Consider the following 21,499-nt stretch of genomic DNA (forward strand, 5'->3'; position numbering starts at 1 on the left):
CGGTGCCCCCGGACGGCGCCGCTCCGGTTCGGGCAGAGCGCGGGGGCCGGGCCGGGGGCGGCGGCGGCTCCGGGGCCCCTTCGGCCGGGGATCCTCCGCGCCCAGGCCCCGCCACCGCCGCTGAGGCCGCGGGCAGCGCTCCGGGCCCGGGCCCCGCCTTCCCGGGGCGCCCCCGCGGCCGCGCTGCCCGCCGGGCCTGGGCCCCTCGGATGAGGCGGTGAGGCCGCGGCGCTTCCCCCTCCCCTCCCGGCACCTTCCCCCCTCCCCTCCCCGTCCCTGCCGCCTCCTCCGGGGCCTCGCGCCCCGCTCCCCATGTAGGAGGGAGCCCCGAGGCCGGCGTGGATGGTGCGAGGGGCGGGCGCGGAGGGAGTTTGAAGTTCGGGGCTTGCGCGGAGTCCCCCCCTCGCCGTTCCCGAGCGCAGCGGGGGAGGAATGCCAAATCCGGAGAGACATGGGGGCAAGAAGGACGGCAGCGGGGGGGCCTCGCAGCCGGGCAGCGGGAGCTCCAACAGCAAGGAGAGGCACCGGGCGGGCTCCAGGCACAAGAGGCACAAGTCCAGGCACTCCAAGGAGTCCCCGCTGGCGGCCCAGGAAGCGGCGGCGCCCCTGGGAGCGGTGATCAAGCCGCTGGTGGAGTACGATGACATCAGCTCGGACTCGGACACCTTCTCGGACGATGTGGCCCTCAAGCTGGACAGGAGGGACAACGAGGAGAGGAGGGCGGAGAGGAGCGAGAGGGCCCAGAAGCACCGGCACCACCAGCACAAGCGGCTCCGCGAGCTGATGAAGAGCAAACAGGCGGAGAAGGACAGGAAGCTGGAAAAGAGCCTGGATGCTTCCAGCAGGTCCGCCAAGGAGAGGATCTCGGGATCCTCCAAGAGGCTCCTGGAGAGCGACGAGCACCCCAAGGCTCTCTCCTCGTCCAAGAGCAGCACCAAGGAATCGCGCTCGGCCAAGGCGCACAAGGAGAAATCCAGGAAGGAGCGGGAGCTCAAATCCAGCCACAAAGAGCGCAGCAAAAGCCATCGCAAAAGGGACGCTCCCAAAAGTTACAAAACCATCGACAGCCCCAAGAGGAAATCCAGGAGCCCTCACAGGAAATGGTCGGACAGCCCCAAACTGGACGACAGTCCCTCGGGAGCCTCCTACGTGCAGGAGTACGACCTCAGCCCGCCCCGCTCGCACACCTCCAGCACCTACGACCCCTACAGGAAGAGCCCCGGCGGCTCCTCACGCCGCCAATCCCTCAGCCCACCCTACAAGGAGCCCGTGGCTTACCAGAACGCCCGCTCGCCCAGCCCCTACAGCCGGCGGCAGCGATCCGTGAGCCCCTACGGCCGGAGGCGCTCGTCCAGCTACGAGCGGGGCAGCGGCTCGTACAGCGGGAGATCCCCGAGCCCCTACGGCCGCCGCCGCTCCAGCAGCCCCTTCGCCTCCAAGCGCTCCGTGAGCCGGAGCCCCATCGCCAGGTGCGTGTGCTGGGAGCTGCGGTGGAGCCGGGAGGATGGTTAGGGGGGTTTGGAGTGGTTGGATAAAGGGGGAGTGGGTTTAGGTGGGATAGATCTGTGCTAGCTCTGGGATTAATTCCAGCCACCTCTGAAGTGGCTCCTGCATGGGGAGGCTCCCTGAGCAGGATTTAAGGTGCTTACCTGGTGGGAAGCTCAGCCATGGGGGATGTCTTCACCTGGTTCTCACTAAATTAAGAAAAAATCCTTCCCTGTGAGGGTGCTGAGAGCCTGCTGTAGTTGCCCAGGGAAGTTGTGATGCCTCGTCCCTGGAGTTGTTCAGGGTTGGGAAGTTCCATGGGGAAAGTTTTCACCTGGTTCTCACTAAATTAGGGAAAAATCCTTCCCTGTGAGGGTGCTGAGAGCCTGGCACAGTTGTGGATGCTCGAGCCCTGGAGTTGTCCAAGGTTGGGAAGTTCAGCCATGGGGGATGCTTTCACCTGGTTCTCACTAAAATTAGGAAAAAATTCTTCCCTGTGAGGGTGCTGAGAGCCTGGCACAGTTATCCAAGGTTGGACAGAACTTGGAGCAAGCTGGGATAGTGAATGGTGTTGAGGACCTTTCCAACCCAAACCATTCCACAATTCTGTGGTTCCTTTCCTCCCCACTGGTGCCCAGTTTGGCTCTGGACTGATCTGTGTGCAGTTGCTGTGCTCGGGGCCCTGACAGTTCCCTTGGAAGTGGAGCTGACACTTTGGGAAACGCCTCAGTGTGTGGCAGGAGGCAGCGTCCATGTTGGGAGGGAGGCTGGGGCAGCTCTGGGATTAATTCCAGCCACCTCTGGAGTGACCCCTGCATGGGGAGGCTCCCTGAGCAGGATTTAAGGTGCTTACCTGGTGGGAAGCTCAGCCATGGGGGATGTTTTCACCTGGTTCTCACTAAAATTAGGAAAAAATCCTTCCCTGTGAGGTGATGAGGGCCTGGCACAGTTGTGGATGCTCCATCCCTGGAGTTGTTCAAGGTTGGGAAGCTCAGCCATGGGGAAAGTTTTCACCTGGTTCTCACTAAATTATGAAAAAATCCTTCCCTGTGAGGGTGCTGAGAGCCTGGCACAGCTGTGGATGCTCCATCCCTGGAGTTGTCCAGGGTTGGGAAGTTCAGCAATGGGGAAAGTTTTCACCTGGTTCTCATGTTTTTATCTGTTTGCTGCATGTGGGAACGTGATCTTGCTTTTCAGGAGGGCTCCTTTGGGGTGGATTTTGCTCTTTCTGAACTGTTTTGTCTTTTCTTTCCCCTTGGATTAGCAACAACCACGTGCAAACTCCATCTCTCAGCCTAAACTTTCCTTTCTTCCCTTCCCTTCTGAAATCTGGGCAGTCTGGAAAGATGAGGAGCAACCAGCTGGATTTTGGCTTACCTCTAATTTTCTCTCTTTTCCCCAACTTTTCTCCAGAAGGAAACAATTCTTTCAAGGTAGCTGTGTGTGTGTTTTATTTCAGGTGTTCATTAATCACCCTGTGGCACAGCCTAACGTTGATCTTTTCTTTCCCTAGCCCTGGCTTGCATTCAGTGAGTTTCCAGCTGTCTCCATGGCTGCTGTGGAGCTTTGCTTGGAGCTCCATGGCAATTCAGATGTGACCTGGAATGCAATGGCCATAGGAATGCTGTGCTGCATCCTCCAGCTCAGCACTTCCCAAAGCACCCAGGCCTGTTGGAATTTGGTTTTTTGTTACCACAACCTTGAACTTGAGGAGTTCTGTCTGCCATGGAGAACTCGCCTTTGTCCTTGCTGGCATTTCTGTGTTGCTTTCTGACATAAAATCTCTGTGTTCCACTGTGATTTTACAGTGCAAATCTGCAGGCTGCTCCTCCTCTGGCCTGTTTTCTCTGTGTACACCTGGGAGCTTCTCAGGGCTAGGCCTGGGTGGGTTTCTCCTCCTTCCCTTCAATCCTTTTTGCCTGGTGGTGCTGCTCTGACACATCACTCACTGCCCTTTGAGGAGTGAGTGGTGCAGCTCTGAGCTGTGGCACTGGGGCAGTGGCCAGCCCTGAGCAGGGAGAAGCAACATCAGAGCTTTCCTGAGAGTTTTGGAGTTTTCTTCCCAGCAGAACCTCTCTGTGTGAGTGGCTGGCAGCTTCTAAGGTGAGAAATCCATCAGCTGAAAGTTCCATTTGCCTGATTTAGGGAAAGGAACTTGAGGCAGCAACTCGAGAGCACTTTGTGCTGCTTCCTTCAACTTCCAGAGCTGTTTTCTAAGGATATTTTTGATTCTTGACTAAATGCAGGACCCCAAACCAGATGAGTTCCAAAGGTTACTCACTGTTTACTTACTCCTCTCTCTTTCCTGGGCAGATAACTCTGTGACTGTGTGAGGTGTTCCATTCCCTTTGGAAAACACCTGCAGTGGCTGTAGAGGGAATTTCACCCGTTTCCCATGTGGCAGGTGAAGTTTAGGTTGTGATTCTTGTGTGAATTTTGCTTTGTGGAGCTGCCAGGCTGTGAGGTGAGACTGAAAGGGGGAAATTCTTGGTCAGGTGTGTTCAGGGGGGGCTCAGGGCTCACCTGAGGAAGAGGATGAGCAGAGCCTTCCTCACCTTGATGTGCTGCAGATGAGTGTGAAAGGAGGCAGCTGACTTTGATCCCTTCTGTGCTTCCTGTGGAGGGGCAGGAAGAGAGAAAACCTCTTTTTTTTTTCTTTTTTTGGGAGAAAATACCTCTTTAACTGGCACACTCAGGCAGAGAAACACCTGAGCACAGCTTGTGTTCCTCAGGCTTTTCTGGGACACTCCATTATTTCCACTGCCTGACAATATTGGGTTGGTTTTTATTTTTAGTGTTTTCTTTCATCTCCGTGTCCAAAACACATCATTAGGGAGCTTGCACCCATGTGCTGTGCTGATTGGAGAAAATCCAGAGCTGTTTGCATTTCCAGGGGCTGTGGAAAACAACTCAAACAACTCACTTCCCCACCAGGATGGTTTGCTCAGTGGGGAAAATAACAGATGTGCTTTGCCATTCTGTGTGGCAACTGCAGCTTAAACAAGGGGATGGAATTCCAGAGCCCCTCAGCTTGCTGTGTGCACATGCTGGTCAAAAATAAGAATTAAAGCTGAGAAATTGGAGCAGTCAGGCTTCCCAGGTAGTGTTTTCTGCTTTATCCTTAACTCTGTGTTGTTTAGAGCAGTTAAATATTGAAATATTTGTAGGTGGTTTTGAGTGGATGATAGGGAATTATGTGGATGTTAACCTTGGCCATCTCAGCATGGAAGGTTCTGGCATTCCCCTCATCCCAATCTTCTGATTGTGTGATTAAATAAATTTCATAGTCCTTTTTAATTTGGATTTTTAGATGAAGCCATCCTTTCTTTAATTCGCAGCTGTTATGGTTGGTGTCTTTTATTTCTGTTTTCCAGCAGGGTGGGTTTTAATCCCAAAACAAGGAGGAAGGAATGTGAGGCTGAATTGCCCCTCATCCATCCTGGATAACCTTGACAAAGCAAGCTAGGTGTGGAATGTGACACCAAGGCTACACAAATTAAAGGAGAAAGGGGTAAAAGTTACAAAAAAAACAATTCCAGAGGATGGAAATTATTTTCTTCCAGAAGCAAAACCTGCCTGTGCATCTTCTGCACTTTATTGCCTGTTTATTTTTTGAGATCTGCAGTGATAAAAGGCCCCTCAGCAGGTGCTGGGCTGGAATTTTGGGGGCTGCTGATGCTCTGAGGATGGGAGGTGAGGTTTGCTGCATGTGGAGCCTTTTTCAGGTCTCACAAAGCATCTTGGAACAGCAATTATTTGTGTGGTAACTGGAGGGAATTCCTGTTAGTGAAGAGAAAAAGGTGAGGGGTGAAGAGGAAGGGGAGGGAATGGATGGATTTGTTCCTGGAGTGTGGATGTTTGCTGCTGGAAGGTCAGGGAGTCATTCCAGCTGCTTCTGTGAGAGGTTCTGAGCATTCCAGACTTCCCCACCCTCACCTCTCCTGCTCCAGGCTGATGCCCCTGGTGGCTGTTTGTAAATTGGCACCACAAAAAAAGGTAAAATTGGACTTTTGGAGATGTTTATTTTGGATCTGGTGAGTTGATCTGGTTCGATTGCTGTGCACCCAGCTGGGTTAATTCTGGTGAGGGTGAGGAGGTTCTGTGGCACAGGTTCCCAGAGAAGCTCCTGCATCCCTGGCAGTGCCCAATGCCAGGCTGTGGGAGCACCCTGGGACAGTGGAAGCTGCCCCTGCCCCACTGGATGAGCTTTGAGGTTCTTCCAACCCAAACCTTTCCATGATTCCATGGATTGGAGCTCTTGGGGGTTCTCATGGGGCAGGATGGAATACAAGGAGCAGAAAAAGGGGCACTGCAGCATCTTGAATCCATCCTGCATGAATTGCAGCAGGGAATGGTAACCCCAAAACTTTGTGCTTGCAGTCAGTGACATCCTACAGGATTCCTTAGGAATGTTTTCCATAACCTGCAAATGTTTTGGAGCTGCTGGAAAGGTGACTGCTCATGGTGCCAGACAAAAGCAGCCCAGACTGTCAGTCCCTGAGCAGAAACCTTGGGAAAAGAGGAGGGAAACACCTGTGGGACTGCAGACCCTGCTTTTCTCTCCTTCTGGTTGTATATTTATATTTATTGCAAATTTAAAGGTCAGGACTCCCCTACAGCCCTGCTGTTCAGCACCAGCCTTGGGCTTGTGCTTGCAGGTGGGAGAGAGGAATTCTGATCCCCTTCACCTCCCACACTCACAGCTGCCCCTCCTGCAAGGTGCTGCTGCTGTTGGGACAGGAATTTCCTGTTGTCTCACTGCTGCAAGTTTATTTTCCAAATGTTTATTGTCTGGGGATGAAACTAATTGGTGTTGTTAATTATGTTCTGGGTATGGAGCCAGTGTCACCTGTGTTTGAACTGCTGCTGTTAAATGTGTTTTATAACTGCTGTGGGACTGTTTTGGGAGAATTTTGTGTTTTCCGAGTTAGATGTGTCCTAAGTGGAGTGCTGTGTCTGTTATTCAGTATTTGAACTCAGAATTTTTGGTTGTCCTGTTGGCATCAGAGCCCACCACAGCATTAAAGCCTCCTGCCTCACCCTGCCCAATCCTCGTTCCTCCTGGGGTGGAGGAAACGGTTCTGGCTTATCAGGAATTTGATATAAGCACTGGAAATTCCAGTTTCCACTTCCATTTTAGTGTTTATCTGGTTTCCCATCAGTTTCCCCTCAGTGGGGAGAGCCCTGATGGTGTGAGCTGTTCCCTGCCTTGCTTCTCTCCCAGCACAGATTTTCTCTGATTATTTCTGCACACACACCTCATATAGAGCCCATTCTTTGTACGGGAAGACCTTGACCAATAGAGTTTAAATTCCTGGGGTTTATTTTTCCTTCTTCCAAATCACATTCTGCAAATTTGAGTTCTGATAGCAGCAAAAGAACCAGAGGGGTGAAAGGAGCATTTGAGGTGCCCGATTTCCTGAGGCAGCATTCCAATGATGACAGTGGTGTTTTATCCATTATTTCCTTTAAAGTTACATATAGTTCCTGTGCAATATTCCTAAATATTCTTGGAGTGTTCCGAGAGTCTCTGTTGGGTGTGTGAGCTGTGATCTCTCCCTTGGGATTGTCCAGCTTTGATCCTTCCCTCATGGTGGGTCTGGCACAGGGAGGGTGGGTGCTGATGGTATAAAACTGCTCCTGATTGACTCAAAAACTCCTTCCTCCTGCCCAGACTCCTGAGGCAGCATTCCCATGATGGCAGTGGTGTTTTATCCGTGATTTCCTTTAAAGTTGCACATAATTGCTGTGAAATATTCCTAAATATTCTTCGGATATTCCCAGAGTCTCTGTTGGGTGTGTGAGCTCTTTCTCTTGGGGTTTGACAGTGGGTCTGGCACAGGAAGGGTGGGTGCTGATGGTACAAAACTGCTCCTGATTGACTCAAAAACTCCTTCCAGGAGCTCCAGCTTCTCCTGACAGTTGTTGTGACCTCTCTGAGCTGACCAGCAGCACACCCAGCTGTCGGTGAGCAGCTCAGAGGCTGAAAGGAGCATTTGAGGTGCCTGATTTCCTGAGGCAGCATTCCCATGAGGGCAGTGGTGTTTTATCCATTATTTCCTTTAAAGTTACACATAATTCCTGTACAATATTCCTAAATATTCTTCGGATATTCCCAGAGTCTCTGTTGGGTGTGTGAGCTGTGATCTCCTCTCTCCCTTGGGGTTGTCCAGCTTTGATCCTTCCCTCATGGTGGGTCTGGCACAGGGAGGGTGGGTGCTGATGGTACAAAACTGCTCCTGATTGACTCAAAAACTCCTTCCTCCTGCCCAAACTCCTGAGGCAGCATTCCCATGATGGCAGTGGTGTTTTATCCGTGATTTCCTTTAAAGTTGCACATAATTCCTGTGAAATATTCCTAAATATTCTTCGGATATTCCCAGAGTCTCTGTTGGGTGTGTGAGCTCTTTCTCTTGGGGCTTGACAGTGGGTCTGGCACAGGATGGGTGGGTGCTGATGGTACAAAACTGCTCCTGATTGACTCAAAAACTCCTTCCAGGAGCTCCAGCTTCTCCTGACAGTTGTTGTGGCCTCTCTGAGCTGACCAGCAGCACACTCAGCTGTTGGTGAGCAGCTCAGAGGGTGAAAGGAGCTTGAAGTGCCCAAATTCCTGAGGCAGCATTCCCATGATGGCAGTGGTGTTTTATCCGTGATTTCCTTTAAAGTTGCACATAATTGCTGTGAAATATTCCTAAATATTCCTAAATATTCTCCCCAGAGTCTCTGTTGGGTGTGTGAGCTGTGATCTCTCCCTTGGGATTGTCCAGCTTTGGACAGTGGGTCCTGCACAGGGAGGGTGGGTGCTGATGGTATAAAACTGCTCCTGATTGACTCAAAAACTCCTTCCAGGAGCTGCAGCTGCTCCTGATTGACTCAAAAACTCCTTCCAGCTTCTCCTCACAGATGTTGTGTCCTCACTGAGCTGACCAACACCACACTAAGAGGGTGAAAGGAGCATTTGAGGTGCCCGATTTCCTGAGGCAGCATTCCCATGAGGGCAGTGGTGTTTTATCCATTATTTCCTTTAAAGTTACACATAATTCCTATGAAATATTCCTAAATATTCTTGGAATGTTTCAAGAGTGTCTGTTGGGTGTGTGAGCTGTGATCTCTCCCTTGGGATTGTCTAGCTTTGGACAGTGGGTCCTGCACAGGGAGGGTGGGTGCTGATGGTATAAAACTGCTCCTGATTGACTCAAAAACTCTTCCAGGAGCTGCAGCTGCTCCTGATTGACTCAAAAACTCCTTCCAGTAGCTCCAGCTTCTCCTGACAGTTGTTGTGGCCTCTCTGAGCTGACCAGCAGCACACCCAGCTGTCGGTGAGCAGCTCAGAGGGTGAGAGAAGCTCCGTTTTCCTTTCTCTCCGCAGGAAGTCGGTGAAATCCCGGAGCCGCAGCCCCGGCTACTCCAGGCACTCATCTCACAGCAAGAAGCAGAGGTCTGGCTCCCGCAGTCGCCATTCCAGCATCTCCCCCAGCAGGCTGCCACTCAACTCCAGCCTGGGAGCAGAGCTCAGCAGGAAGAAGAAGGAGAGAGCGGCCGCTGCAGCAGCTGCAGCCAAGGTGGATGGCAAGGATGCAAAAGGCTCCCCTGTTTTCCTGGCTAGGAAGGAGAACAGCTTGGCTGAGCTGAAGGAGGCTGGGACAGAGGCTAAAAAGGTCACCAAAACTGTTAAATGTGAGAAAGCTCCCGACACAGACTCGGTTCATTCGCTGTACACCAACGCAGAGCCCAAAGCCCCTGCGGAGACAACGACGAAATCCAAGGCAGAGGAGAACTCGGAGAGGAAACACCCGGTTCCACTGAGGGATTCCAAACCCACGGGAACAAAGGACGCGAAGCCTGCAGCAGTGGCAGAGGAGCTGGTATCTCCAAAGGAGACAGAAACAGCAGAGAAGGAGATTCCACCTCCCCTCCCCGCCATCAAATCCCCTCCTCCCCCTCTGCCCACCACCACCCCTCCGCCTCCCACGCCGCCGCTGCCGCCGCTGCCTCCGTCGCCCGCTGTCCCTCCTCTTCCTCCGGTGACTCCTGTGCAGGCCCCTCCTCCTCCAGCCCCAACGTCTTTGCCATCTTCTTCCCACCCAAGGACGTCTACTTTATCCTCTCAGGTGAACTCCCAGTCCTCTGTGCAGGTGGCTCCAAAAACCCAAGTGTCTGTGACGGCTGCTATCCCACACCTGAAAACTTCCACCCTGCCTCCGCTTCCGCTCCCCCCTATTTTAGTTGGGGAAGATGACTTGGATAGGTAAGGTCACATCAGAGCATCCCCTTTAGAGTTTAACAGAATTTAACAGCAAAGCCTTACATAAAAAAGGTTTTTGGGGTTTTTTTTTTGGGGTTGGTTTTACAGTTTTGAGCGTATCCTGCAGAGTGTAACTGTGGTGTTGGTTTAAAGGAGTTATCCCAGGTTTTGTGGTCTCCTGCAGGTTGTTGTCTCTTTATCTCTGTGGGAAACAAGAAGTTTGGCTGCTGTTTGGTAAAGGTTTCACATCACTCCTTGCTCATGGTTATTACAGGGAGCTGGGGATTTGCCTCTCTCTTGCACACTTACTTGACAATTCCTTTTTTTTAATTTGTTTAATTCTTTAGAAACTTGTACTCAAGGAACAGGAAAAAGCTAAAAAATCCTTAACACATACACAAAGCAGAGCTTTTTCTGTCCCAGATTCACAGGCCATGCCCATGTGTAAAACCAGCATTGGTTTAACTTGAGTGTTGTCTTAATTCTTGAGTAATTGATGCAAGCAGTTTATTGCTTGAGAAGTAGGTATGGTTTGTTTGAAAAGTTTAAAAATGAGTGAAACTGCACCTCCTTTAACTTTATTTCCTGATTATTTCTGATCCAAACATGCAGCCTTGGCTCTGTCCTGTGATTGCACCTCTGGCTGGGCTGGGGGTGGCTGTGGCTTCTGTGATGAATTTATCTGAAAACCCCACTCAGGGGGTTTCTTTTGCTGGGAAGAAAGGAGCAGAATATCCAGAATGGAGTGGAAAAGGCAAAAAAAACCCACCCAAATAGTTGTTTTTTCTCTCCTTTTCTAGCTGTTAGTGTGTTGCAGTGCCATTAATATCATCAATGATATAATTTTTTATTTGATCTGCTTAGCCTGTAATTCCTAAAACCTCCTCTATCCTCCCATCACTAAAGATGTGCTGGGACTGGGGAGTAAAGCACATTTTCAGTGACCAGTGTGCTATCCCACAGTCCTGACCCAATACAATCACCCTGTGGTGAAGTGTTACATACTCTGAATAATTTGATTTATTCTCATGGATGATTCTGGTATTGATAAGCAGGGCAATGTTCCCATTGCCTCCAACCCAAAAGTGAGGCTGGGCTGTGTTTCTTGCCCTCCCTGTGTGATGATGTTCAGTAAATATTAATGATTTTTAAAATTCTGTGCTGAGCAGGAGCTTTGAGCTTCCTGCTGATTCCCCTCATTTCCAATCCCACAAGTTGTCTGCAAATTTCTATTTTATTTTTTTCAACCCCTCACACTTAAAACTCTGGGGTTTTTTACCACCCAGGTGTGACTTAGCTCTGTAAAAGTGTTTTACCCCTGACCTCAGGGCTGGGGCTAAGTAAATGCCTCTGTGTGACTTTTTTCCCAATAAAAGGATGGGAAATCCCACTTGTTTTGCAGTTCCATGTGGCCCTGACTGTGCAGAATCTCACCCTTCACCAATGACCTTCATTTCTATGAGCAAAACTCTTTGAGCTGGACTTTTGTCCTTGCTGAGCCTGGGGAATGTTCCAGCTCCAAGCTCAGTGGCAAATCCAGGGTTGAAAATTTGAGTTTTGCAGTGCCCAAGGGACAGAATTTTTTGAGGTGGAGACTCTTTAACCTCTCCAGAATTACCTTTTAGGTTTGGTTCACCAGGAAAGGAGGAATTGGTACAGATTTAGTCCTGATTTGATGCAGAGCTTGTGCAGCTTCTTGGGAACACAGAACTCACCTGGCTGCTGAAATCCCTGCTGGTTTTGGGGTTCCATCCCTGCTGGTTCAGAGGCAAGGAGCTCCAAGGAGCTTTTGTTGTGTTCTTGGTGTTTATCCTTGTTTTTTTTTCTCTACTTGGGCAGCTCTGAAGGCTCTGTTTGGTTTTCTCCCCCTGGTGACCAACCCAGGTGTCCTGGGGGAACTGAGCTTAGAGGAACCAAGTGCTGGTATGCAAATAAGAGAAGTGAACAGATAAAAAAGCAAGAAAATGGGAATTTTTTTGGTAATTGAGAAGTGGTAATTTGGTAATTTGGAACCTGGGCACTGCAGGTTCACTCTCCAGACACACCTTCACCCTTCCCATCATGGTCTTACAAAAAAGTTGTTTTTAATTCTGGACAAAAGCAGAGTTTTTTTGTGGTTTAGTGGTGAAATGTGACTGTTCATGGTTGATCTTCTCCAGCCTTAACAATTCTCTGTGGATATTTGAACATGATTATTCTGCTTTTAAGGATTTTGCTATCAATGAAGGGAGTTTCAGCCTATCTACCTCTCCCATTTCTGGTGGTTTTTTATCTTCCTCCTTCCTTAAGCAGATTTCACAAGAGATTCTTGTGCAGGTTATTAGGCAGTGTCTAATAAAATAATTGGGAAAACGACCTACTTCCATCAGTTCATTTATTCTCAAGTGTTAAACCTGGTGGTTCAAACACCAGATCTGCTCCCTGCCCTAAAAACAGACCTGGGAAAGCTCTTTGGATCTCTGAATTTTCTCCTTTTTCTGGTGAAGCAGAGATTTGCATGGAGAATTTGTGACTGCTCAAACCCAGGAATTCTCCTCACATGAAAGACAAAGCAGGTTCTGCTCCTGCCAGTCTAAACCAAACTCCTGATAATTGGATTTTAAAAATCAGCTTGCAGCATTTGGGAGTTAAAGCCACATTTCAGTCCTTGCTAAAAGGTTAAAAGTTTCTCATGAAGGAAGGTTTAGCCCTGGCTCTGTGTTTATAGTGGTCCTCACCAAGTCAAGCAGTTAATTCATGGTGATAAATGGAGAAAATAGAGGAAGTGAAGGTCAGAAATGGGTGCTGGCTGATCCCCTGAGCTAACACAGGAAATTCTGAATTCCTGGTACTGATTTGTGCAAATTGAGCAAGTTCTAGTGCAGACCTGTGTGTTCAGTTCATGATGTGTTCCACCCTGACACTTTTCTCTCCTGGTGTGTTAACATTGTAAATTGAAGCTGGTTTATTTTACATTTTGACGTGCTGATTTTGACACTTTAACCTCACATTACCAACCAGAGCTGTTATCCTGCAGTAGCTTCTTTTTGTTTCTTTGTTTGTTTGTTGAGTCTGACTTTTGTGTCGTATTAACTTTTCGGAGTTTAGTCCAAAAGAGATTCTTCCTCCAAAACCTGTGAAGAAGGACAGAGAGCAGAGACCACGACACTTACTCACGGACCTCCCGCTCCCCCCAGAGCTCCCTGGGGGGGACCCCTCTCCTCCTGACTCCCCAGAACCAAAGGCAGCCACACCACCTCAGCAACCCTTCAAAAAGAGACCAAAGTAAGGCTTGACTTCTGATTTTTTTTATTATTTTTGTTTTTATTTCATCTTTTTTTGAGTTTTAATCCTTTTTGAGTTTCGAGTCTCCTTGACGGATTTGGGAGGTTTTGATTGAGGGAAGTGAGAAAACAAGTTCCTGTTTCTGAATTATTCTGTTTCCTGTGGGTTGTTTCACGTTTGAGCCCTCAGATAAATGCAGCTTGTCCCATTTATTTGAGAATTAATGGTAGAAGTTCGCATCCAAATCTTCAGCCACATCTACCCCAAAAGCTCTTTTCTCTTTGATTTAGCCAGAAGAAACCTCTGGGTGAGCATTTCTGTATAAAAACTCTTGTTGCTTTCAAAAGTTGGTTGTTCCAAATGGGAAATTTGGATTTTTCACTGGTGTCCAGAGGAGCTGTGGCTGCTCCTGGATCCCTGGAATTGTCCAAGGCCAGGGCTTGGAGCACCCTGGGATGGTGAAAAATGTCCCTGCCCATGACTGGATCATATTTCATGTCCCTTCCAACCCAAACCATTCCACAATTCCACATTCAAGGCATAGAGAACTTGCCCTGATCACAAATGTAATCAGTTATTGAGGGAGCAAAATGCCCTGATGTTTTATACAGAGTGTTTTAAATAACAACCAAACATCCAGCATCCTGCAAAATATCCCAGATATTCATTTTTGCCCTGCTGTAGTGTGATAATGGCCTCCAGGATAATTCTGGATTGGGTGTAGTTGGGATTATACACCAAAAATCCATTAAAATAAAAATTACAGTTCTGGGAGCGTGACACCAACATGCCTGAGCTTTGCTGTTATATTTTATGGATTAACCCAATCAAGCAGGTTTTTTTTGGTGGAGTGGCACTGAGCTGGAGCCCTCCAGGATAATATTTCTGTATTGGGTGTAGTTGGGGTTATACACCAAAAATCCATTAAAATAAAAATTCCAATTTTAGGAATGCGACGCCAACATGCCTGAGCTTTGTTGTTGTGTTTTAGGGAATAACCCAATCAAGCAGGTGTTTTTTGGTGGGGTGACACTGAGCTGGAGCCCTCCAGGATAATATTTTTGGATTGGGTATAGTTGGGATTATACACTGAAAATCCATTAAAATAAAAATTCCAATTTTAGGAATGCGACGCCAACATGCCTGAGCTTTGCTGTTGTATTTTAGAAATTACCACAATCAAGCAGGTGTTTTTTGGTGGGATGGCACTGACCTGGAGCCCTCCAGGATAATATTTCTATATTGGGTGTAGTTGGGGTTATACACCAAAAATCCATTGAAATGAAAATCCCAATTCTGGGAGTGCGACGCCAACATGCCTGAGCTTTGCTGTTGTGTTTTAGGGAATAACCCAATCAAGCAGGTGTTTTTTGGTGGGATGGCACTGAGCTGAAGCCCTTCAGGATAATATTTCTGTATTGGATCAAGCAGGTGTTTTTTGGTGGGATGGCACTGAGCTGAAGCCTTTCAGGATAATATTTCTGTATTGGGTGTAGTTGGGGTTATACACCGAAAATCCATTAAAATAAAAATTACAATTTTAGGAATGCGACACCAACATGCCTGAGCTTTGCTGTTATATTTTATGGATTAACCCAATCAAGCAGGTGTTTTTTGGTGGGATGGCACTGAGCTGGAGCCCTCAGGTGTCTCACAGAGCTCTTCCCCCCCTGCAGAATCTGTTGTCCTCGCTATGGGGAGAGGAGGCAGACGGAGAGCGACTGGGGCAAGCGCTGCGTGGACAAGTTCGACATCATCGGCATCATCGGAGAGGGCACCTACGGGCAGGTCTACAAAGCCAAGGACAAGGACACAGGTGAGCATGGCTCCAGCTAAACCAAACCCACTCTGGGTTTGTGCTCAGCTCCCTGCAGGGCTGCTCCACAGGGAGAAATTCCTGCTGGGCCAGGAGTGACTTTTCCATTGAGTGTTTTTCGAAAGGGGCAGGAGAGCAGCAGCTCTGGAACGTTGAGTTTAGTGCCCAGGTTCCTGCTCTGCTCTGGGGTGTGGTTTGATGTCTGGGCAGATGATTGTGGTGCCCACAGGTGCCAGCTGAACCAGTGCTTTTTAAATTGTCAGATTTTATTGGGAAATTCTAGTGTAAATTTCTGTTCCCCCTTTGTGGCGGAGCAATGTTGGATTTTCTGACCCAGAGATGGAGCAACTGAGAGGTGTTTTAAAAACTTTTATTCTGTTTTCAGTCACATGTTATGATTCACACCATCACAATCAGAAGCCAGATATTTCTTAATTACAGTATAGTAGAAGTGTATTACAGTATAGTAGTGGTGGATTGCAGTCTAGGAGTAGAGGTGGATTGCAGTCCAGGAGTAGAGGTGGATTGCAGTCCAGGAGTAGAGGTGGATTGCAGTCCAGGAGTAGAGGTGGATTGCAGTCCAGGAGTAGAGGTGGATTGCAGTCCAGGAGTAGAGGTGGATTGCAGTCCAGGAGTAGAGGTGGATTGCAGTCCAGGAGTAGAGGTGGATTGCAGTCCAGGAGTAGAGGTGGATTGCAGTCCAGGAGTAGAGGTGGATTGCAGTCCAGGAGTAGAGGTGGATTGCAGTCCAGGAGTAGAGGTGGATTGCAGTCCAGGAGTAGAGGTGGATTGCAGTCCAGGAGTAGAGGTGGATTGCAGTCCAGGAGTAGAGGTGGATTGCAGTCCAGGAGTAGAGGTGGATTGCAGTCCAGGAGTAGAGGTGGATTGCAGTCCAGGAGTAGAGGTGGATTGCAGTCCAGGAGTAGAGGTGGATTGCAGTCCAGGAGTAGAGGTGGATTGCAGTCCAGGAGTAGAGGTGGATTGCAGTCCAGGAGTAGAGGTGGATTGCAGTCCAGGAGTAGAGGTGGATTGCAGTCCAGGAGTAGAGGTGGATTACAATCCAATAGTAGAAGTGTATTACAACCTAGTAGTAGAAGTGTATTACAATATATTATAAGTGTTACTTGGTTTATCAGCTTTTGCCACACCATACTGCAAATATCTTAAAGCCAATCATCTAAAATTACTCTTTGTGGCTCCTACTACAGTGCATCTTTCATAGTTCTGTTTCTCCAAAGTATCTAGGGTTATTTATAAGGCTCTACAAATCCATTTCTCTAGGAGAAGCCCAGCTCTGTTATAGGTGAGAGCTCCTATAGGAGCGATTGAACTAAAATGAGCAGGGAGGTCTCTTGGTGGGCATTTTCCCTGCTTGGAGCTGCTCCCAGCTCCCTTGGGGCTGCAGGTGAGCAGGCTGTGCCCCTCTTGGCCTGCAGGTGAGCTGGTGGCTCTGAAGAAGGTGCGCCTGGACAACGAGAAGGAAGGGTTCCCCATCACGGCCATCCGCGAGATCAAAATCCTGCGGCAGCTCATCCACCGCAGCGTGGTCAACATGAAGGAGATCGTCACAGACAAACAAGATGCACTGGATTTCAAGAAGGACAAAGGTACAGCTGGCTGCTGGGGTGGTTTCTGTTCACCACAGATGTGATGCAGCTCCGTGGTTTGGTGTTAGCTCTGCTCTGGGGTGGGTTTGTTTCTTTGTGTTTCTCCTGCGGGTCCAGCGAGGTTGGATCTGGCTCCGGCCTCGCCTCAAAGGACAGGTTCCAGTTGGAGGGAGTTGATTGAATTCCTGCAGAGTCACAGGAGAGCAGCCTTAAAAAAAAGCCTTTTAACAATGATTGGTGGCAACAAACTTACTAGTAGTATGAAAAGTTCTTTGTCCTCAGTCACTGTGGAAAAAGAGTTTTAGGATCCCCCTTGCTCTTGTTTGGGACCTTCTCTTCCAGGAGAGAGAAGGGAACAACCCAAACACAAGTTCAAACCATGCATGGTAATCCTTCAGCAAACTCTTGTAAGAAAATAACCAAAGGATGAAGGTAAATGGGGCCAGAACTTCAGAGGAATTTGTTTTGAGTGTTGTTTAATTTCAGATCTCAGCTTGATGGGGCTGCTTTGTTGTTTTGGGGCTTTTTTACCCCTTGAGGGAAAAGGACACCCAGGAAGTCCAAAACAACAAAGGACTGTTAAAAAAAACCCAACTTCATCAGAATTGTACACAATAAAGACTCATTCAATAATTTAATCTCCTTTCATTCCTCCTCTTTTTTGTGTCTCTCCCTTTGTTTTCACCCATTTCTCTGTTTATTTTCCCAGGTGCCTTTTACCTTGTGTTTGAGTACATGGACCATGACCTAATGGGGCTGCTAGAATCTGGCTTGGTACATTTCTCAGAGGACCATATCAAGTCTTTCATGAAACAGTTAATGGAGGGTCTGGATTACTGTCACAAAAAGAATTTCCTTCATCGAGACATCAAGTGCTCCAACATCTTGCTGAACAACAGGTACAAGGATCTTGTCCATAATTGCATCCAAATGTCTCAATATCCACCTAAAAAAATTCTCTGGGGCATTGTCCTGTTTGTGATAAGATGACACTGAATTATTGGTGGATTTTTGGTTTGTTTTTTTTTTTTAACTTTGTATTTCTTTGAAGTGGAGAATTAAGCCTGGCATGTCCAGCAGTAATTCCTGCACATGTGGCTTTGTGAGGCTTTTCTGCTGCACTGGGGAGTTTCCTCACCCTTTAACTGGGATTTAAGTAGGAGTTGTGTTCTGATGGGTCCCTGACAGCTCAATGCATTCCATAATTCTGTGTTTTAACTGTGATTTAAACCAGGGACTGGTTTTTTTGTCTTTCAGTGGGCAGATCAAACTTGCAGATTTTGGGCTCGCCCGACTCTACAGCTCAGAGGAGAGGTGAGGAGAGGGAAAGGGTTTATCTGGGTGGGATGAGCTTCTTCCTTCTCAGTTATCCACACAATCCCTCACTTGGAAGTCCTGAGAAATCATTTTTGGTGGAAGCATCCAGCTCCAGCTGTTGGACACATACACTCCTGGCTGGTGTTAATAACTTGTCATTAGAAGAACAGCTCAGAAGGAGCCAAAACTACTTCTCTGCTTGCTTTGACCTACCCTGGAGTGAGTTTTGCTACAAGCTCAGTCACCATTCAGTGATGGCAGCCTGCTGAGGGTCAGGGATTTTCAGTCTTGGGTACCTACAACAAGTCCTGATTGCTGTAAAATCCATGGTATCCCTCAGCTGTTTCTAACTCAGAAGTGCAGACACTTGAAGCCCCCTTGCTGCCACCAACAGGTGTCAGTGCAGCTGGGAAGTAAAATCAAGCAGTTTTCAGGCTTTTGTGGCTCTTGGGATGAGTTTTTATTTGTGTTTTTTGTTTGCTTTTCAGCCGTCCCTACACCAACAAAGTCATCACGTTGTGGTACCGACCCCCAGAACTGCTGCTCGGGGAGGAGCGTTACACCCCTGCCATTGATGTGTGGAGCTGTGGGTGAGTCCTGCTGCCTCTGCTGCCAGCTCCTGAGCACTCCCAGGGCAGCTGCTCCTTCATTTGGGCCAGTTCCCACAGCTGGATCTGCCCCATCCATGCAGGGTGTTAGGAGGAGACAGGAATATTTCACAGTACTGGGCTGTCGTTGTTAAAGCCACTTAGGGAAAACTCCTGGAATGAGGTTTTCCTCATTGGGTTTGAAATGAGAAGGCTAAAAAACTGAATTTTCACTGTTTAAAATCCATGGCAGCTCCTCCTTGATTTGTGCCAGTTGCCACAGCTGGGTCTGCCCCATCCATGAGCTGAGACAGGAATATTTCACAGCGCTGTGCTGTGGGACAGGGTTGTGTCCCTTCATTAAAACCACTTAAGAAAAACTCCTAGAATGAGGTTTTCCTTGAGTTTGAAATGAAAAGGCTAAACTGAATTTTCACTGTTTAAAATCCATGGCAGCTCCTCCTTGATTTGTGCCAGTTCCCACAGCTGGATCTGCCCCATCCATGAGATGAGACAGGAATATTTCACAGTGCTGTGAGGGACAGGGTTGTGTCCCCTCATTAAAACCACTTAGGAAAAACTCCTAGAATGAGGTTTTCCTCATTGGGTTTGAAATGAGAAGGCTAAAAAACTGAATTTTCACTGTTTAAAATCCATGGCAGCTCCTCCTTGATTTGTGCCAGTTCCCACAGCTGGATCTGTCCCATCCTTGCAGGGTGTTAGGAGGAGACAGGAATATTTCACAGTGAGGGACAGGGTTGTACCTCCTCATTAAAACCACTTAAGAAAAAGTCCTGGAATGAGGTTTTCCTTAGGTTTGAAATGAGAAAGTGAAAATTCTGTTCTTAACCCTATTTAAAATGATATTGATATACCCTTGAGATCAAGATGGGTGACACATTTGTGCTGCTCACTCCTTCATTGTGTTTTTTTAGAGAATTTTTCTCTAAACTCTTCAAGTTTCAGTTTGCCACTATTTTTTTTTCAGCTAAAATATTTTAAGTAGATATTTCAGGTTTCAGGAAGTTTCAGAAAGCCTGGGGAACAGGACTCTGGGCAGTTCAGCCACAAAGGTGGAACATTTTTCCAAATGATTCAGTAGCAAAGACTGGAGGATTCACCAGCAGAACCAAGGCTGGATTCCCCACAGTGTGCACTTCCCACTGGGATGTTCCAGCTAAACTTCAGCAGGGTTTATAACACAAAGACATCTTGGGAAAACTAATAATTAATTATAATTGCTGACTGTGAGGCCCAGTTGCTGCTCAGGTCCCATTTCAGCATCCCCCCAGCTTCTTCTGGCACTGAATCCTGACTGAAGGAGAGATGCTGAGGGCTGCAGGAGTCAGAGGTGCTGCCTCTGTCCTCTGTGTGCACAAATCCATCTCCTCTGCTTGCCCTGGTAGCTTGGACCAGCAGAGAGAAATTGAAAATCCAAACAAAAGCTGAACCTGGAGGAGATGAGAGCTCTGGGCTCTTTTCTCTTGTCACTCCTTTCCTGCAAAGAGTTAACGTGTCAGGGGCTTCCTGCAGGAGCAGCCACTTGCAGGAGGTGATTCCCAGGGCTGGGGACTCTGTACACACAGGTCACTTTGTCACTGCAAGAGAAAACTAATAATTAATTATAATTGCTGACTGTGAGGCCCAGTTGCTGCTCAGGTCCCATTTCAGCATTCCCCAGCTTCTTCTGGCACTGAATCCTGACTGAAGGAGAGATGCTGAGGGCTGCAGGAGTCAGAGGTGCGTCCTCTGTGTTCCCTTCCAGCTATACAGGAGCTCTGTGTGCACAAATCCATCTCCTCTGCTTGCCCTGACAGCTTGGACCAGCAGAGGGAAGTTGAAAACCAAAACAAAAGCTGAACCTGGAGGAGATGAGAGCTCCGAGCTCTTTTCTCTTGTCACTCCCTTCCTGCAAAGAGTTAACGTGTCAGGGGCTTCCTGCAGGAGCAGCCACTTGCAGGAGGTGATTCCCAGGAGCCCAGAGCTGGGGACTCTGTACACACAGGTCACTTTGTCACTACAAGCCCTGATGCAAATCCCTCTCCTCAGGCAAGGCACAAGCGCTGCCGTGTTCAGCCGCTCGTCCCCAGGGTTTGCTGTCGTGACCTCTTGCTTTTCCTCCTTCCAGCTGTATCCTCGGGGAACTGTTTACAAAGAAGCCTATATTTCAAGCCAATCTGGAACTGGCTCAGCTTGAATTAATCAGGTAAAGCTTTGCACACTCATGTCTGGGAGGGGAGGTGCTGCTGGTGCACACAGGCAGTGAGTTAGAGGAGCTCTTGTTCTCTAACCTGCCTGGAAAACAAGGCCAGGAATAAAAAATGGGAATAATCAGGTGTCCACACCTACATCAGGTGTGTGCTTGCTGATTTATGTAACCTTAGTAAACCTTGCTGTTTGCTGAGTGCAAAAATGACCAACCTGAATTAATTCTCACAGTGGAAGTTTTAATCTTGAAATGGTTTGGGGTGGAAGGGACCTTCAGTCCCACCCAGTGCCACCCCTGCCATGGCAGGGACACCTTCCCCTGTCCCAGGGTGCTCCAAGCCCTGTCCAGCCTGGCCTTGGGCACCTCCAGGGGTATCAAGTCCACAGCTTCTCTAGACAACCTCTTCCACAGCCTCACCATGGTAAAAATACTAAAATCTAGTGAGTTTGGGAGGTTTAAAGTAAGAAACATTAAGCTTTTAAAATTTTTAGTAAGAAAAATAAATTGTCAGTGTTTGGAATGATTTATAAACTCAAGCTCAACATTTTCCTCTTCATGACACCTCCTTTTTCAACACCTCATCTGAGCTGTGCCCAGCTCTGGGTTCTTCCTGCAGCAGGGTGCTTAGAAAGGTGTTTTCCCTGGGGTTGGTGGCTCTGAACCTCAAGTGCTGTGTCCAGTTCTGACCCCCCCATTTAGGGGGAGCTGGAGAGTGTCCAGATGAAGCAGCGAGGCTGGTGAGGGGTCTGGAGCACAAACCCTGTGAGGAACCCCTGTGAGGGAGCTGGGGGTGCTCAGCCTGGAGGAAGGAGACTCAGGGGTGCCCCCATCACCCTGCACAGCTCCTGAAGGGGCTGGGCTCTGTCTGCAGGCACTGACACACCCAGAGCACACAGCCTTGAGCTGCACCAAGGGAAATTTGGGTTGGATATCAGGGAAAAGTGTTTGACAGAAAGGTGATAAAGTTCT

The 21,499-nt window shown here is 48.5% G+C and overlaps 1 protein-coding gene across 3 annotated transcripts in view; it reads left to right on the forward strand.

Moving 5' to 3' along the window:
• The first annotated feature begins 298 nt into the window (after window positions 1-298).
• CDK12 (cyclin dependent kinase 12) overlaps window positions 299-21,499 on the forward strand; it is a 31,869-nt gene continuing 10,668 nt past the window's right edge. Inside the window, exons 1-9 of one of the 3 annotated variants that reach the window (XM_063179077.1) lie at window positions 299-1,469; window positions 8,855-9,733; window positions 12,818-12,994; window positions 14,671-14,810; window positions 16,247-16,417; window positions 17,127-17,316; window positions 17,675-17,731; window positions 18,223-18,324; window positions 20,450-20,527. In XM_063179077.1, coding sequence (XP_063035147.1) covers window positions 433-1,469; window positions 8,855-9,733; window positions 12,818-12,994; window positions 14,671-14,810; window positions 16,247-16,417; window positions 17,127-17,316; window positions 17,675-17,731; window positions 18,223-18,324; window positions 20,450-20,527 — 2,831 coding nt within the window. In that variant the 5' untranslated portion in view covers window positions 299-432. The remainder of the gene's footprint in view (window positions 1,470-8,854; window positions 9,734-12,817; window positions 12,995-14,670; window positions 14,811-16,246; window positions 16,418-17,126; window positions 17,317-17,674; window positions 17,732-18,222; window positions 18,325-20,449; window positions 20,528-21,499) is intronic. The other 2 variants (XM_063179078.1, XM_063179079.1) reach the window with 2 other exon arrangements.

The sequence above is a fragment of the Melospiza melodia genome, chromosome 30 (assembly GCF_035770615.1).
Source record: "Melospiza melodia melodia isolate bMelMel2 chromosome 30, bMelMel2.pri, whole genome shotgun sequence".
Classification (NCBI taxonomy): Eukaryota; Metazoa; Chordata; class Aves; order Passeriformes; family Passerellidae; genus Melospiza; species Melospiza melodia.